The sequence below is a fragment of the Sebastes fasciatus genome, chromosome 16 (assembly GCF_043250625.1).
Source record: "Sebastes fasciatus isolate fSebFas1 chromosome 16, fSebFas1.pri, whole genome shotgun sequence".
Taxonomy (NCBI): Eukaryota; Metazoa; Chordata; class Actinopteri; order Perciformes; family Sebastidae; genus Sebastes; species Sebastes fasciatus.
In genome coordinates this window covers 14,607,582-14,626,685 of record NC_133810.1, presented here as the reverse complement: position 1 = coordinate 14,626,685, position 19,104 = coordinate 14,607,582, and the positions used below count along the sequence as shown (strand labels likewise).

General features: G+C 40.3%; 2 protein-coding genes across 2 annotated transcripts; one reads left to right on the top strand and one right to left on the bottom strand.

Moving 5' to 3' along the window:
• Positions 1 to 6,131: 6,131 nt before the first annotated feature.
• On the top strand, positions 6,132 to 11,126 carry nsrp1 (nuclear speckle splicing regulatory protein 1). Its single transcript, XM_074610478.1, has 7 exons — positions 6,132 to 6,230; positions 7,697 to 7,781; positions 7,926 to 7,982; positions 8,083 to 8,211; positions 8,428 to 8,635; positions 9,025 to 9,127; positions 9,443 to 11,126. The coding sequence occupies exons 1-7, from the start codon at positions 6,211 to 6,213 to the stop codon at positions 10,266 to 10,268; spliced, it is 1,428 nt and encodes a 475-aa protein (XP_074466579.1). The 5' UTR covers positions 6,132 to 6,210; the 3' UTR covers positions 10,269 to 11,126.
• Positions 11,127 to 11,692: 566 nt separating this feature from the next.
• Positions 11,693 to 17,143, bottom strand: LOC141752485 (calpain-1 catalytic subunit-like). Its single transcript, XM_074610479.1, has 20 exons — positions 16,638 to 17,143; positions 16,397 to 16,484; positions 16,184 to 16,299; positions 15,960 to 16,093; positions 15,398 to 15,590; positions 15,240 to 15,314; positions 15,078 to 15,163; positions 14,913 to 14,984; positions 14,654 to 14,811; positions 14,350 to 14,510; positions 14,231 to 14,242; positions 13,898 to 14,100; positions 13,584 to 13,653; positions 13,387 to 13,482; positions 13,240 to 13,297; positions 13,065 to 13,120; positions 12,842 to 12,910; positions 12,601 to 12,679; positions 12,155 to 12,268; positions 11,693 to 11,932 (listed from the first exon to the last, which is right to left on the bottom strand). The coding sequence occupies exons 1-20, from the start codon at positions 16,875 to 16,877 to the stop codon at positions 11,850 to 11,852; spliced, it is 2,163 nt and encodes a 720-aa protein (XP_074466580.1). The 5' UTR covers positions 16,878 to 17,143; the 3' UTR covers positions 11,693 to 11,849.
• Positions 17,144 to 19,104: the final 1,961 nt, after the last annotated feature.

Below are 19,104 nucleotides of genomic sequence, written 5' to 3'. Positions count from 1 at the left end.
ATCATAATTCACCATTAATGCAACACTACCGTAACATATTTACAACACGTCATTATACATAAAAAAACGACCCATATGGTCACTGTCACCGCTCAATGATTAGAGGTCACACTGCGTTTTGCTTTGCTACGCAGATCTGGTGAAGGTGACGACGGTGTCAAATTAGATGTTGATCTTAAAGCGGCAGTAGGCAGTATATTTTTGGCATCATTGGGCAAAAATTCCATAATAACCTTTCAGGATATTGTAATTCAAGTGTTCTGAGAGAAAACTAGACTTCTACACCTCCTCATGGCTCTGTTTTCAGGCTTTAGAAAATCTAGCCCATGCGGCCGCTGCAGCCCAAACACATTACCCACATTCAAAATGAATGGGAGAACTTGTGTTTTTGCGCCAGATCTGGTGTGAATGCAGCCTTAGTCTCCTATCCCCTTGGGGAAGCACCTTTCTGATATATCATAATTCACCATTAATGCAACACTACCGTAACATATTTACAACAAGTCATTATACATAAAAAAAACGACCCATATGGTCACCGTCACCGCTCAATGATTAGAGGTCACACTGCGTTTTGCTTTGCTACGCAGATCTGGTGAAGGTGACGACGGTGTCAAATTAGATGTTGATCTTAAAGCAGCAGTAGGCAGTATATTTTTGGCATCATTGGGCAAAAAGTCCATAATAACCTTTCAGCATATTGTAATTCAAGTGTTCTGAGAGAAAACTAGACTTCTGCACCTCCTCATGGCTCTGTTTTCAGGCTTTAAAAAAATCTAGCTTGTGACGGGAGACTTTGACCAATCACAGGTCAGTTCATTGAGAATGCGTTCGAATTGGCTGTGTTTCGGTCATGTGACCGGAACTTGGCGTTCCTTCAACAGATTTCTACAAAGGCGGCTGCGTCACAAACTTTCTCATTTTACAGCTAAACCGTGCACTACAAGATGATTCTGAAAACATTTGAGGCGAGAAATAAGCATTAACATAACATAATAATGATTCATATTTTATAGTTTGACCGTTTGGTTGGAGTTTGCGAGTGATTGACAGCCGGCTCTCATAGACAGCAGCTGGACAGCGGACCTCAGATCAGCTCTTACTGCTTGTTTTCCTCCGGCCTGTGAAATCTTGCAGACGACGTTAGGAGCACTGGAGGACACAGAGGAACATGATTTTTTTTTTAGGTTACCTGTTTCATGTACTACTGTCACGATATAGCGACCGTTTTATAAAAATAACTTTTTTTAATCAGATTTGCTCCAATCTCGCCTACTTCAGCTTTAAAGAGGTACTTTAAATATTTTATTTTGTATTTCCATAAAGTTGGGGAAGTTGCAACACAAATCTTTAGAAAGAATGGTCAAAATCGATGCAGCGGAGGCCGAAATATCCTCAGTTAGCAGAGAGGTGAAATTCTTGCTTTTTTGACAATGGCCGCAAGATGGCACTGTGGTAGCGCTGCCGCCATTTTGGACTGAAAACGCCAATGAGTCCATTGCCATGAATTTAGAGACGTCTGTACAGACAAATCTGTGTGCTGGACGTAAACAAAGCAGCTATATGAGTATAGTGTCTCTCAGTCAAACAATGAGCCTGCTGCTACTGATTTAGAGGTGAATCATGTTAAAAGATGAGTAAATATTGACCTTTATGGTCATGCAAACACCCTACAACAATTCCATTCAGAAAATGTATGTCTTAAAATAGATAAATAAGTAAGTAAACTTAAATAATTATAATAGTATGCATATATTTATAATTATTTTTCAACACAGACCATTTCAGTAGAGACATTAAAATTATGACGATAGAATAGAAATTATTTTGTTTTACTTTTGCACTTTGTAGTCGCTTTCAGTCCAAAATGGCGGAGGCGTAGCTTTGCTTCTGAGCGCTTCTGGGTGTGACTTAAATGTCAAGTCACAAGAATTCAGGTCAAGTCAGCTCTTCTGTAATTTCAAACAAAATCAATTCAAACTTGAGTTTGAGTCACATGACTCAGTATTTTATCCCTACATCAACCTCGAGAGTGAATGTGGCATCTCTAAGCATGAAATAAAAACATATGAAAACGTAATGTGTAGGTTTACTGTACAACATCCATATAGAGTATATTCATGTATTGGTTTAAGAGAGTTAGTCTAAATCTGTGGTACTCCAACTTAAGGCTGTAGTTCAGAAAAGAAAAGAGGCCTGCCCTCTTATCAGCCAGAAGTCATGTGATCTCAACATACGTGTTTGAGCGTCAGTGAAGTGGGTGCAGTACTGTCCAAGGGAAAACGTCAGGTGATATTTCGTGACTCCTGAAATGTAGTCTGTCTGTCTGAACCTGCACTAGTCTACTTCACTGTTATTTTCACTGCCTGAAGGCACAGATCAGGGATAGCAGCAACTATAGCTTGCCTCAAAACCACACACTCAAATGTGAAGTGTGTGTCATCAGCACGTGTAACACAGCCCAGATACCAATACATAACAATGCGTGCAGGTATGAACTTCCACTATACAGCTGGTGTACAACCTTGTTTATCTCCTCTTTCCTGCTACACAAAAATAATATGATCAGACTGAATTGCCAAAAATTACAGATGTGGATTCAAAGATTTGGAGCCAGGCTAAAACAATACATGACGATTCAAATGATTCACATATTGGCCTGTTGTTATAAGCAGTGTTTCTATTTCTACACCATTACACAAAGATAGGACAAAGGTGCGTCTCAGTTATTGAAATAAAAAAAGGTATTTGTTCAGCGTCTATCCATCCTTCTGTCATAGTTAATTTTAGCACCACTTCATCCATTCATCCATCCATCAGGCAGCTTCGGTCATTGTGTTTGTACCAGAGGGATTAGCAGTGAGGCCAGAGATGAGATGAGATGGAGATTACGACAGAGATAATGGTGTATGGATTTAGAGTCACTCAGAGGAGGCAGGGGAAATTCAAAGCTGCAGTTTTAATCACAGGTGAACCACGTGCTCTCCGATCTGATTTAAGAGAATGACTTACTGCAGGTTCAGTAAGGAAAAGAGCGGACAGCATTGAAAATAACAAATGACATGCATCAATAACATAAAATCAGAGCAGTTTCTTTGCTCTTAGTTAGACAAACAGTAGCCAGACTTACACCTTTTGTCACAGTATTCTCTATATCTTTGGTTTAGCACTTTGCTTCTATATGATGTGTGGTCGCAGGAACAGAATAAAAATACACGTAGACCCCTTCAGTGGGTCATGAAATGAATTTAAGGGGATGCCGGATGATTAGCAGGATAGGGAATATGAACATCTAAATTCTCCTGCACAAAATATATTTTTCATAGCTACTTTAATCTTTTTTTTTTGTTTTGAAATACTGTAGAGTTTGACCTCATCAGGCCTTAAAAAATTATTCAAATTAGACAGTCTTATAAAGGAAAAGCTTTGATTGATCTGCTCACAACCCATGATGAGGGGTACCAAATAGACATGTTTAGTATCAAAATAAAAAAATAAAAAGGTTGGGAAACACTGAAATTTAATGTTGCTATCAAGTGAAAAATGTGTGTATCCGAAATGTCAGATTTTTAAACTCATTTTTGACATTATCCTATATGTTTTAAAAAAGGGATTCATTAGCCCAACAGCTGAGGATTTTTTTTCACACAACTACAATTTATTTTGCTTTCACATTCAATTCAGGCCTAAAATGTAAAGTTCAGATATAAAACTTAATGAAACGTATTCCCTTATTTCAAGAAGTTTAAATTCTCCCAGTATTCAAGTATTGTATGAGTTGGGATAATTTGTAAGTTTGCTTACACAGATTGGTCATTTGCTATAGATAGATAGATAGATAGATAGATAGATAGATAGATAGATAGATAGATAGATAGATAGATAGATAGATAGATAGATAGATAGGCAGTAAAAAGTTAGTAGTACAAAGTACAAAAAATGTACCAGATATAAAAATACCAGGAGATGAAGAAAACTGTTAAAACTGAATATAGTGCAGGATAACAACTAAGATACGGGAATATTAAAAAAGTGAATATAGTTCAAAAAGTAATATAGTGTTGAATAATAAAATATAGGAGATATACAGTAGAGATCAGGGGATTAAGAAATGTCAGATATAATATAATGCAGGATGAGAACTGAGGTAGAGAGTTTAAAAAAAAAAAAGACTAAAGTTCAGAATAAGCTACATTATTGGTAGAAAACAGTTAAAAACAGTCTATAAAGGTGCAGAGTAGAGCTGTTGGTGGTGTGCAGAATTAAAAAGTAGCTTAGTCTATGAAAGTGCACTGTGTGAATTATTATCTGTCCTGCAGACAGTCCTCCTTTGTGGACTTTCCTGAGTCTGTTTGTGGAGCACTTGGGGAGCAGCAAGCAGCCTGCCGCTAAACGAGCTCCCCTGTTTGGTGATGACGGCGTGCAGAGGATGGCTGGCGTTGCCCGTTATGGCCAGCAGTCTGTTGAGCCAGCCCGCCTGATCAGCTTGTCCAGCCTCGAGGTGTCCCTCTTAGTTGTGCTGCCCCCCCAGCACACCACAGCGTAGAAAAGGAGGCTGGCGACCACAGATTGGTAGAACATCCGCAGGAGTTTTGTGCAGATGTTAAATAAATCCCAGCCTCCTCAGGAAGTACAGTCTACTTTGGCCCTTCCTGTAGAGGTGGTCAGTGTTTATTGTCCAGTCCAGTTTGTTGTGCAGCTGCAGCCCGAGGTACTTGTAGGTACCCACGACCTCCACGTCGTCCCCATCGATCTGGACTGGTCATGGGGGTGGTCTAGTCTTCCTGAAGTCTATGACCAACTCTTTGGTTTTAGAGGTGTTGAGCTGCAGGTGGTTGGAGTGACACCAGGCGACGAAGTCCCCCACCAGGCTCCTGTACTCCTCCTCCTGATCACCCTTAACACATCCCATAATCGGCGTGTCGTCGGCGAACTTCTGAATGTGACACGACTTAGAGATGTAGTTGAAGTCCGCCATGTAGAAGGTGAAGAGAAGGGGGGCCAGTACAGTCCCCTGTGGAGCACCGGTGTTGCTGACCACAGTGTCAGATGTGATGTCCTTCAACCTGACATACTGTGGCCTGCCGGTGAGGTAATCCGTGACCCAGGTCACCAGGTGTGGGTCCACTTGCATCCTGGCCAGCTTGTCCTGTAGTACAAGGGGCTGGATGGTGTTGAAGACGCTGGAGAAGTCAAGAAACAGGATTCTGACTGTGCCGCCTCCCTTGTCAAGGTGCAAGTGGGCCCGGTGTAGGAGGTAGAGGACTGCATCCTCCACCCCCACCTTTGCCTGGTAAGCAAACTGCAGTGGATCCTGAGCATGCTGCACCTGAGGTCTGAGGAGGTTGAGGATGAGCCGCTTCCATGGTCTTCATCAGGTGTGTACTAAGTGCCATTGGCCTGAAGTCGTCTGGCTCGTTGGGCCGGTTCTTCTTAGTAAATCGGAAAAATGCAGGATGTTTTCCACAGAGTGGGCACCTTCCCCAGTTGCAAAGTTATTTACAGAATGTTTACATTAATAAGTAATTGTGTTGAAGACTAAATCATTCAAATTCCAGTTATAGCCTAAATGGTATCTAGGATTATCAAAATAACAACTGGGCCTATTTATTAACATAGATTTAAATTAAAAATTACACATCATTTGTACTCAGATGAATTCTGTTATTCTCACATTCTTCAAAGTTTACAGATATCTCACTGATGTGTAACCTCCTCACCTGGAAAAAAAACATTTTGATTTTTATTTATCTAGATTTAATCGTGACAGTTTGCTCTTTGTGTAGACCCGAGCATAACTTCTGGAACGACTTACCTACTGTTATTACTACTTTAAAATCTTAAAAAGGAAAAAGCTTTTTGTCTCTTTGTGAATTTAAAATGATTGCATTTTATTTGTATTTTACTGTCTTTTTTTCTTGTTGTGAAGCACTTTGTAACATTGTTAAGGACATTGCTATACGAATAAAGTTTATTATTATTACTATTATTATTGCCTGGATATTATTAATAATTATTATTTTTTATTGTTTTTTAAAGTTTTTTTTATTTATTATTATTTATATTATTATAATTATTTTTATTTTTTCCTGCCAATCTACTGCTCCACCCTCCAGTAGTCCAGTAGGTGGCGGTAATGCACCTATAAGCTGGTTTGCCAACAAACACTAAAGAAGAAGAAGAAGCAGAGTTCACAGTCAGCAGAGCGAGATGGCGTTGCCTACAAAGCAGTAAGTTGCAGAGAAGCTAACGTGACTGTGCTGCTGTGTGATTAACATTAACGAGGACAATTGATTTACTTAGTCGGGGTTGTAGTTATATGAAAGAACTCAATGTACATGTAGCAGCTGTGGTGTTGCAGCTCAGGAGTATTTGTGAAAACTGTTTCTCCTGGAGCTAGTTAGCGTTATGCTAACCTGATGCTAACCTGCTGGCTACTAGCAGCTGGCTAGTTCACTAAACTAAGGTCCTTTTTGTTTGTGTGATACTTCTGATTTTCACTTTTTCACACCTGCCATTTATCTATCAACATGATCTTTATTATTTCACCAGAAACATCTCTGTATTTTCATTATCTTTTTTGCCTTACTATTAACAACCTGTTATAAAAGGAGAGTTTCATGGCTAACATCAGGCATTCACACTACCTTTAAAGATAAGATATTCCTTTATTAGTCCCTCAGTGGGGAAATGTGCAGTGTACAGCAGCAAAGAGGATAGTGCAAAACAACAAGATGCATCAGCTAACACAAAGTGTAACAATATATGAACCATTTAAATAGAAGGAAGTATAAAAATAGGAGCAGTATATACAGTATTGACAATAAACAGACTATTAACACAATTGCACAAGTGGAAAATGATATTGCACAGTGAGGATGAATGAATGAATGAAATTTTAACCTCATTTTTTGTAGATTTCGTGGGAGAAAGCTTGGGGGAATTTGTGATAAATACTGTATCAATAACACATTTAAAGAAGGATCTTTAAAGATATTTCATAGGATTTATCCAGTAAAACTTGTGTTAGAAAGATTCAAGCTGGATATTGATTATAAGTGTGATTTCTGTGGACTTCCCATCTATTTATTCAGTGTATATATATACAAGAATGTTCTGGATTGATGTGGCCAATTTTCAAAAAAAAAAGAAAAAGAAACTTAAGATAAATGTTGAAATAAATATGTTTTATGTAATGCTATATTTTAGTCAAGATAAGATCGAAAATAACATGCTCTATATCATACGATTACTTATTATTTTTGAAAAATCCCATATTCATAAGAAAAAATGGTCAGGAACCAAGCCAGTATCTGTTTGTACCTCTGTAAATAAGCATGTGTTAATAAAGAGAGCATTATTAAAAAGAAAACTGGTAGATTTCGCATAGCTTTTAGGCATTTTTTGTTTCTATTTTTGGTGCATAACCTATTGCACTATGAAAGTGTGCTCAACCTTTTGTTTGCAGAAAGTCACCTGTCTCATAAACAAGTTTACAAACCATCATATAAATATGTCTGCTCTTGCCACTGGAGTTGTTGTCTATTTTTAAGTGGATGCTTTAGTTTTGATGTCAGAAGCGAAGCCTGTAGAGATCCCCCTTTTCCTGATGAATTACGACTCGCTTGTGAAATACATGTACAGAAGACTTTGGTATGACAGTGTTTACGAAGCCGTGTTTCCTGTTTGTCCACAGGTACGGGCTGGTCTTGTCACAGAAGAAAGGAGTGTCAAAGACCGTGCAGAAACACTCAGTGTTCGAGGATGACTCGGATGATGAGGTGGGTAAACTTTTGGATTTGTTATAAGCAGGGCAATATAATTTGTCTCTTGTCATTCACTAATCACTGCATGTGATTTCAGGTGTTTTCACTATTATGGCATTTTAGCAGACTTCTGCTCAAATAATATGTTTTGTTCCCCAGACCACAGTTGGGGAGAGTCTGCAAAAAGAAGCTGTCAAAAAGAAGATGATGAAGCAGGTGAGAGGAAGAATAAAAAAGTGTCGTCAGTCCACTTAATGCTATAAAGTAGTTATGTGATTTACATTTCTCTTGTCTCTCTCTTTCTCTCATTCTAAAGACACGTTTGGAGATGCATAAGGCCCTGGAACAGGACAGCACTGTATACGACTACGACGCTGTGTACGATGACATCCAAAAACAGAGACTTGAAAGCAACAAAAAAATTCTGGGAGGTGCTGACAAAAAGGTAATCTCATTTATGTTGAACACGTGTAGAGCTGCATTTGTAGACACTGGGATTTCAGAGTGATGTAATAGTTAGAAAGACTGTCCAGCATGCACTCTGCTAAACTGTTTTGGAGCATTAAAACACTGAATCCCTGTGCTGTGGTGCTGCTGTCTTGAACTTCCTCATAAACATGAACTTAATTTCAGTTTTTTTCCTGCGTGTCTTTTGTTACAGCCAAAGTACATCCACCAGTTGATGAGAGCAGTCGAGGACCGAAAGAAGGAACAAGAACGAAGGGAAGAGAGGAAGATCCAGAAGGAAAGAGAGGCGGAGGGAGAGCAGTTTGCAGATAAAGAAGCTTACGTCACGTCCGCCTACAAGCAAAAACTGCTGGAGCAGAAGGAGGAGGAGGAGAAGGAGAAAAGAGAGGCAGCGATTGAAGGTTGGACCGATACGCTACAAGTGTTTTTAGGCTGCAGGCAGATACCATTTTAATTTAAATGATATGGCGATACTTTGAACTCCAGATGTTTCAAACAACATATAAGTGTAGCTTAAATTGGATTTGGCCGTAGCAACATTTTGTAATCCTTACAATTTGTTGTGCCGGTCTGAAAATAGTGAATGGGCTTTCAAATATTTTATGGAAAGACTTAACTTGATTCCTTCAATTAATTGTATTATGCCAATGGGCTTTGGAGAAGTATCTCCTTCCTTAGGGCACACAAAGCATGACTTGAAGAGATGGACTTTAAAAACGTTGTGGGAAAAGAGGCCACTTCTTATGAAACAATGTAAATGATTTGTTTGAATTGTTTTATTTTTGCTTAGCTGCTTTGGACGTGAAGAAACAAAAAGACCTGAGCGGCTTCTACCGGCACCTGCTGAACCAGACTGTCGGAGAGGAGGCGATACCGGATCGCTCGGCAAACAAGTCAGTCACAACTCCGCATTACATCCATAAACACATCAAGCACACACATTTTAAAAAAACAACTATTCTGAACATTTTAACAGGAGAGACTTCAGAGACCAGGTCCAAAGCAACTTTTTTAGAAGACTAATGTTTCAACGCCAACTGCGACTTCATCAGAGTCCTTTAGACCTGATCTCTGAAGTCTCTCCTGTTACAAGACTGCCCCATTCTGGGACCGGACAGGCGTACTATTCCTTGTAAAAAGGTTGAAGCTCATCTAACCTTTCTTTATTCTGAACCTTTATTTTTGTATCTCTCCTCCTGCTCCCACAGAACTCAAAACTCAAAGGTTTCAAAAGACACAGAGACGACTTCACCTGTTCCCTCTGCCACGTCCCATGACAACATCCCGAGTTCATGCAGCGACAGTGAGGAGGGGCACGAGCAGAAGTCTGGGTTTAGCAAGCCCGGGGCCGGCTCGGCACACTCAAAACGCCAATACAGACAGAGGTCGCCTTCATCGGGGAGCGGAGAGGAGAAGGAGAAAGAGAAGGAGAGAGACAGACATAAGAAGAGCCACAGAGATCAGGACAGAGACAGAGGACGGGACAGAGACAGAGATAGAGACAGAGACCGAAACAGGGGAAGGGAAAGGGACGACAAACACGGAGGAAGGAGAGACGACAGGGATAGAAGGAACGACAGGGACCGAGGCAGAGAAGACGACAGAAGCAGAGGCAAGGATACAGACAGGGAAGACAGGCACGGGAAGAGGGAGAGGAGCCCTAAGGAAAGAGAGAGGGATAAGAACGGAGAGAGAGAGAGGAGGAGGAATCCAGATGAAGACAAGCGGAAGGACAAAGATCCGGAAGAAGAGAAGGAGAGAAAGAAGGAACCGGAGAAGGCGGTGAAGAGCGACGAAAAAGCTCCGGAAAAGAAGGAAGCGGTCGGAGAACAGGGGAGCGAAAAAGAAGACGAACGGAAACAGGAAGGCGAAGAGAAAGAGGAAGGCGAAGAGAAGGAGGGAGCGGAGGAGAAGGCGAACAAGTTTGCAAAGCGCAGCACGGATCAGGCCGTGACTTCGGCGAGAGACCGGTACATGGCCCGACAGATCACTCGCTCGGCTTGTAAGACTTACATCGAGAAGGAAGAGGACTGAGAGCTGCGCAGCACACGACGCAAACCACCCCCGAATTACACACAACCGTTATCGTATAGAGGATAATGTTATTTTATGTCTCTTTTTCAACAAATCCTATAAAAAATACCAAAACCAACACTGAGTTAGTTCCTTCTTCTGACTTCCCTTACCTGTTCCTCCTAGTGAAGATGTAAATCAAACAGCTGGGCACTGTAGTTTTTAGCAAACGTTCCTCAAGCTGGAGTAAATATTGCTTTTTAGCACGTCATTTGATGCTCTAGTGAGTATTTACAGCACTCATGCAGTGTATGTGGAATTGATTCAAAATCAACTATAATTCCCATGTTCATTGTAGATAAAGAGCAAATCACCCAGTCACAGTGTGGCTGAGGTAGCTGTGACAATATTAAGCTATATCAGGTTTTGGCTACACAGGCAATTAATTGTTGGTTTAAGTCTTTTCATGGGATTTGTTGACAATAAGGAAAATATTGCCGACCTTATTCTGTAACCGCTGACTCCCCCCATACACTGCAGTGGGCAGATTCAAACAGTAGTGTGCTCATGGTCTTAAGTGACGAGAGAGAGGGAGAAACCTGGACAATATCTTTCTTTTGGAATTGAATTGGTGGATTTTTTTGATTTGTGAAATAAGAACACTGACTTGTAAATATGAGTTTTGACAGAGAGAGAGAGAGACCCTTGTCACATCACACACAGGAAAGAGCGCATATAGAACATTTGATCTTAATTTGGAAGAAGTGTGGAGAACGACGCGTGAGCCAGCGATGTTGTGTTTGATCACTTTGTGTTGAAGTTTAGTATCCCTTCTGATGTAGTTGACGATGAGATAATAAAATAATTTCTTCTGTTGCATCCTCTTTGTTTCCTTTGCAGTTTGACATTAAGAATGTGTACGAGAATTCAGATTTCGACTCATAATTTTAGAAGGAAACGTTTATTTCACAGTTTGATCACAGAAACGTTTACCAGAATCTTCTCTCCTGTGTCTCCTGTGTCGGCTTCAGTCTAGTTGTACATGGAGAAGTTGGACCACTGAAACGAAACAAAAGGCAGTTTGTATAATTGTTAGTATCTCTGATGCTCACACTAAAGTGATGAAATGCACATTTAGTGAATTACTGTACTTTTTTCCATTTTATGCTACTTTATACTGCTAGAACACTATATTCCAGAGGGAAACGTATTTTCTACTTTACTACATTTAACAGCTTTATTTACAAGTTACTTGCAGAGATTTAAGATTTTACACATAAAACATATGTGCTCATAAAAAATTATGCATTGTTAGAGATAAAACTACCCCACAGTGTGTAACACAGTGAAAACTTGGCACACCAACCATCTACAGCAGTAAAATACTATTAATACATTACTGCATTGGTAATAATAATAATAATCCAATCATATGATAATGCCATTTTGCATTATGAGTAGTTACATACTAAGAAACATTGTCAATGCAGCAGAATTTGTATTTTTATATTGCAGTATTGCCACTTTTACTTCAGCACATGATGTTTCTGCCACCGATATCTTTTTGTATGTTGGATGTCTTCTTGAGAAAGAAAAAGAAGATTACATGATATTAAGTGGAAATGGACTTGCCTCACTCCAGGACATGCTGATCACTCCATCTGAGGATTTGTCCTCGAAAACATCTGTAAAGAAACCATAAATATAAAAAAAATTTTAATGCAACATAGGCTTCAAACACATTTTGATTTGAAAAATACTCCATAGGCTAATTCATGATACTGTGCACTGTTCTGTGATCATGTGATGTGTAGTATTTGAGTTTGAGGATTCAAGGTGGATTCAGTTCTTCAGTCCTGCCACTTCATTCTGAAAGGGATGTGATTGGTGGTTGCCATGTCACTTACTTGACACATTTTCCAGGCGTAACATGAGAGTGATGAAGCTCTCCATGGAGATGCTTGAGAAGCCCGAATACCGGAAAGTCATCAGCCTCACCATGCTGTCGTTCGCATCCATTCCTGGTGCAGACACAAGGAGAAAGTGACAAGTACTCCAGTTACAATTGTGAATATAAAGCAGTGCTAGAAGCTTATTATTAAAGGTGCAGTGTGTAGGATTTGGTGGCCCCCTAGTGGTGAGAGGAGGGGAGTTCATTCTGGGCTACTGTAGAAATATAAACAGCTCATTCTAAGGTAACGAAAACACAACAATTATTATTTTCAAGTGATTATACACTAAAGAAAACATAGTTATTAATATTATACTCCTATTTCTGCCAGTAGATCCCCCTAAAGGCTACACACTGTTCCTTTAAGTGTTAAATTATATTTCAATTGGTAAATAGTGTTACCTGCAGCCTCAATTGCCTTCTGGAGCTCATAGTCAGACAGGGATCCGCCCTGATTCAAATCTGCACGATGAAAGTAGTTCTGCAAAAAAAGATTAAACTAAATTTAGAAACTAAGAGCACTTTAAACATTTATGTCAGTTTTTTATTATTAACTGCACATCAGAGAGTCCATGTCTACAATTTTTAAAGAAGTGTCTTGGGTGAATAAATTCATATAAATATGAATTTAATGCTGCATCACCTTGTATTTGTTAATCTTCTCCCAGAGAGTAGAGAATTCAGTGAAGGTCATCGTCATCCTTTGGTCGATCTTTGCACGTTAAGGTCGTCTCGTCAAAAACAGCAATTTAATTTAACTCCTTACCAGAATGTTGCGATTTCATTTTGACTTTCTGGCATGATAATGTGTTGTGATTTGTGAGATAAGAAAAACTACATTTTAATTGGGTTTTTTTTAAGGATACATCCACCATAGCGATCATGCTCATGCAGGTATCCAAACCAAAGCCATTCCAGCTGCCTGTGAATGGTGAAAACGGAAAATCTCCAAAAGTAACTCGACTGGTTATAAAACTGAGTCATGATTCACAACGAATGAATTAGGATTATGAATGTTTTCAGAGATATAAATCAACTCACCATGAGGGAAGTTGTCATTCAGGAGCTTCTGGAGCTGTCTGGCTTTCAGCTCACCATACTGACAACAGAAAGTGTGATCGATTGATGTCAGAAAAATAAATGAAATGGACAAGCAGATGGATGAGTGGAGAGAGAAAAATAAGACACCTGATCAGCGTAGCGGTTGAACATGGCGCGGGTTGGATTCCAGTCTGTGGTCTCCTCCTTGTTATTGTCCTTGTCCCTGTCACTGTCGGTTGGTGGCTAAAGATGAGAAGTTAATGATTCAGACATCAAATTGGTGAATTAAACTTGCTCTCTCTAACTCACAGCTAAAGTCAGCACTTCATTCTTTTATTTCATACCTCGGGAAGAATTAAGTTCTCTTCCTGTTCGTGGTCATGATCGTGTTCATCATCTTCATCATCATGGGGACTGGATGCAGCGGAAAGTGGGTTAAAAAGGATTCTGCTTATTTTCAGTTTCTACTAGAACTTTTTTTCATGTGTTAATGTTAAAAAAAAATTATATTTGTCTTATACCGGCTGTGCTGCTGCACATCTTTTCACCCAGAGAAGGCATTGGTCAGATATTCAAATGAGCAATCCTTGTTTTGGTATAAAAGCCTCCACTGGGACTTACAGTATACACAGTATGTCAAATATCAGTAAGTCCTTACCTGATCTTGGTCTCAGCCTTGGAGTAGACAGTGAGAACAAAGTCTGCACTCATGTGGGGTTTCATGGTGGAGGGGATGATCACGTACTCTCCTGGCTCCAGACTGTGCTCCTTCACCAGATCCCTGTCATAGGTGTAAAACTGTTCCAGCTTCATAGGCATGTTTGCTCTAAAGAAGGAGGACCTCAGGCGTCCTTGTGGTGTCTGGGGAAAATATGAACCTTATTTAATGAAATGAAACTTTCTTCATGAGCATTAAATTGCATTATTTGGATTTTTTTTAAATGTGGAATTTGCTCTGTGTGCACAGGTGGAGTGTGATGTTTATTCTTACCCCTGGTGGAATCTGTTGGATGTGAAATAGGAAGAAGAAAAGGTCAGTTTTTATACTTGCCAATTGGCATTTTGTATAATTAGTCCTTATTTAATGAGCCCAAAGTTCCGGATGCAAACCTTATAGACGGTAAGTCCAATTGGGTAGGATTGTACACTTTTGCGCTTCTGCTGCTGCTGAGGTTTCTGCATCAGAGAGAGGAAGATGTTTTTGTCTCCCTGCTCCTCCTCGTCTATTATAGTCACCTGCATGCGATACTGAGGGTTCGTCGCAAAGGAAGCTACAGGCGATGAGAAACATTAACAATGTCAGATGACACTTCAGAGACAGTGTAGTGTTTTTTTGCGCACATAAAAGGAAAAAAAGACACAACAAACATGTTGTCCTTGCAGTTATAGTTGAAGGTCAAAGCATTGGGCTCACAGTATGACGTGTTGCCGCCTGCAGATCTCCCTGCTACCCAGCTACCATCGTAGGTCATGGATTTCCACTGGCAGGTGAGGTCGCCGTCGATAAAGTTGGGGTTCTCACAGCAGATGGACAACATTTGGAAGTGGTGACAGAAGTCTTCCAACTCCATCCTAACAGACAAAGATATGCAAAAGAAAAAGGCCAGATGTCAACCGCTGGGACTTAAAGGTGCAGTGTGTAGGATTTGACAGCATTAATGTAGCTCGTTTACCAGAACTCTCCATCGTTGCGGTCAAAACACTTGTCCCGATCTTTTCGGCTTATTCTACCCCACACGTCGGACCTGAGCACAAGAGGAAAATAAATGTGTTCTTCAGTTGTAGCACAGTTAGTTTTAACATGCACATATGGGTGGATGCATGATTAATTCAAGTACTTATCACTCCACTTTCCGTTCCACTCTGTTCTGCCCCAAGGGTTCATGAGCCGCACCAGCTTCACGTTGGAGCCGTAATACTCAACCTTAAGATGATATGATAATTTGATAAATCAGAAACAAAAATCTTTTCTATCAATCTATGCGCAACATGAACTTTACCTCAGTGACTGCTGTGACAGAATAGGCGTGTGCATCCACTAAACCAGTGTCCGCTACAGTGTTCACCACCTCATTCTGAAACAGACAAAAAAATTCAAATCCCACAAGTGACTTTCATCTTTTTCTTTTTTTTTTACCCTTAAGTAATTGGGTCTTACCCCTTTCTGGGCGGTCCCGCAGCAAATCATCGACCTGCATCCGGTGGCTCTGCTCAGCGAGTTCCACAGCTCGACATCGTGGCCTGCAGTGTGGGCCTCCTGGAGTTTGTACGTCATGTTCAAGCCTCCGCTGAAGTCCTTGCAGGCCTCTGATGGCAACCCGAGGTTCATGTCTGCGTATGAACCGCACACTCTAAAGGGAGACAGGAAAAATAAATGTCTGTAAATGCCGGTGATTGTCATGGAAACCGTTCATCCGTGTTGAGTTCCCCCTACTCTGCCCACTATTGCAGAGGTCTACCATTCAAAGCATCAGCTATTTCTCAGGAGCGATAAACATTCACACGCACACTTACAGCAATTTGGGGTTCAGTATGTTACCCAAGGACACTTTGACATGTAGATTGCAGGGTGCCGGGGATCGAACCACCAACCTTCCGATTAGTGACGACTGCTCTACCCCCCCATTTGAAATGGTCTAGAACTGCCACTGAATGTAACACCTTATGTCTGGAGACCCACTAAAGTACTTTATATGAGGGTGAGTGAGTTGGTTTCATACTTGGCGTATGCTTTCTCCAGCAGAGGAACCCAGAACTCATTTCCACCTTTGGAGTGCACGGAAAGTAACTGCTTGTCTAGTGTTGGCAGGTGGTCATCAATGACAACATCCACCCACTTGCCGAACCTCCAGAACTGACAAAAGAAAGGACGAGTATGAATTACAAGTTCGCCGATGACCAGAGTGTACTTTGAAATCATTGTTATGTATCATTAATCCTTTACCCTGAAGTGAAATATCCCTGCATAGTCCTCAAAGGTCTGGTCCATTGGCACAACTTGCACCATCAGGCCTTTCTGGAACGTCAGTGAGGAAATTGCAGCGAGAAACCAGCAGTTACCTGGTAAATGAAGTAAACAAATCACTTCCACGTAGACCAAATTTACACCTAAGCAAGGTGTTTGTTGTCTTTAGCTGTAAGAGAGATCCTTGCTTACCCACATTGCCTTGACCAAAGTCAAAGCGCGAGGCTCCTTTGGTACAGAAAGTAGGATCATCGCTGTTGTTGTGTGCTTTCAAGATATCCTGGACAACACAATGAAGACACGCATGTAAGAACATATAAGAAAAACTGCAAACTTCACAATGTCAACATGTATATTCCTCTACTGCACAATTATACACATGTGATCTACTAACATTGCATGATTAAGAAAAAACACATTTTAAAGTATTTACAGCTGGTCGAAGCCACTCCACTTGGGCTTCACGCCAGCGGCTCAAGTCAGGCAGGTCACCCAGGGATCCGTTGTCAGGTGGGAAGGAGTAGTCCACAAACAGCCTCCTTCTGCGGAGGTGGTTGTCTTTCAGCTGCGTGTAGTCTTGGTTGTTGAACTTGGTAGGGTTGGAGGGGCTCCCCTCGGTGCCATCTTGATAACGCAAGTTGATGATAGAGGTGCAGTTTCCAGATTCGGGCATGTTGACGAAAGACTCTGTGACACAAGGAGAAAATTAGAGAATCTAATTTGAAATGCTGTGAAAAAGATGTGTCTCAGAGACAGATGGAGATAATTACCTGCGAGACAGCTGCCTGCAACCAACTGCTTCTTCCAGAAGTGACTTGGAGGCGTCAGTCTGGTCTTTGCAGCAGACTACCCCTCACTTATATTCACTCATGTGTTACATAAGGCTGGAGTCAGACCCACCCCCACAGAATGTATAGTAAAGCTAAAATGACAGGGTGCAGAGAGGCTTATGATGTATGTCAGAAAACTGGTTCTCTGACATAACTCATCACCTCCAGTAAAATGTCACCTGACATTCTCATTGTCTGCTGTCTTTACCTTGACTTGTCTTGTGGAATTCACATAATTATATTGTCTTTGTTCATGTTTCCTGTTTTTAATGCATATGTTCTTGTTGTGTACACCAGTGGTTCCCAACCAATTTTCTTTGAAAAACTGTTTACCATTGGCTGAGAATTTTGGCACATTTTTCTTGGGCGCTACTCACATAATCAGCTGTGCTGCTCATCCCACAAATGCATGATCCTTACAAGTTGGACATCATTGTGAAGGTAAATAAACAGGCTTTCCAAACATGTAAAATACAATGACCATTAGCATTGTAACAACAGAGAAATAATCCACCAAACACAAATTTCCAAACTTTTTTTTCTGAGTTTATATAATGCTGTGAAGAATAGATAAAAGAAAATAAACAATACAACGTGTCTTTGGGACCCGTATAGAGCTAAGTACCTCTTTGTTAGGGGCAAAATTGTTAGTCGTGTTTCAAACATAACCATAGTGTTGGAACAACATCTATGGCGCAAACATGCAAAAATGTAAAGATTAGAAGCTTAATAAATAAGTAGTATTAAATATCAGGGCTGCTGTAAGGGATTATATCACAGATACAGCGGGTTACTTTTATTGTGCACGTCGCACGCTCCCTTCAAAAACCCTTCAGTGATCTCATTGGATCTGTCTAATGATGATTCCATATATATTAAGTACCAATGTCAGTGTATACGTTCACACCAGCTGCAGGAACAATGTACACTTAGTCAGCAAGTCCTGACATGACAATAAATCGCTCAGCGTGTTCCCTATAGTTAGATTGGACAAGTCGTGTCTAGACAGGATGTACTGCATGCATGACAGCTTCAAGGAAATTTGCATATAGTGCTGCAGCACTCGGCCCATATAGAAATAAGTAGAAGGAATGTTAGAAAAAGCGGAGTCAGCACACGAAGTATGCACAGAATTGGTATCAGAGAAAACCAGAAATAATAGGAATTCTGTGTTTTTGCAGAACTTATATAGCTTGAATCTTCCTCTAGGGTATAGATCACACTTATACAAGCAGGATGCCTTTTAACACCTTATACCTGTAAGGGAAATGTACCAGATTGTAAAGCAAGCTTATTTATGACACTTAGTGACAGGATCTTTGACATATTGATCATGTTTGTGACGTACAGACAAGTCATGATACGGAAAATGAAATATTGGATGTCGGTTTATGCCCTTATTCATGTTTCCATAAAAGGTTGCAATCACAAGCGTACTAAGAAGCAACATTTTTTTCTTCCATTAACTCCTGATCATGGTTATAATAGTTTTGAATTTTCATTTAGTTTTTATTTTATTCTAGTTTTGACTTGTTTCATTTTAGTTTTACAAGGAATGGTTGATGGTTGCATGTAATATAAGACTATAAACACAATTTTACTAAGTCTACTGTTTGAACAAGCATTCCTGCAGTTTGAGTGTTTACACATGCTACCGACAAGTTTAAATAGATTGATTATGGAATGAAGGTAACCACTAATTATCAGATATAGGGACATTTTTGCTGCTGTGAAACAGAAGAGCAAACTAAACTTGCTTTAGACAGCTGAACCATCACTGGGAAGTGAAACGTGGTGTGTTAATGGTGATCATATGTGATAGGATCTGTACCCAGAATGATTATAGTTCATCATGTAAGTACCAATTGATTGTTTGCAGATGTTGACGACATGGTTCCACGAGTGACGACGTCCACCACTTTGGAGGAAATATCTCAACTATTGAATGGACTTGTAACACGAATCTCTGCTCATAATTACTATATTTCCAAAATGATGTGGACACTCCTAAATGGTGGGTTTGACCACCTCAGGTATGGAATCGGACACACATTTGCAGTGCAGTGAGTT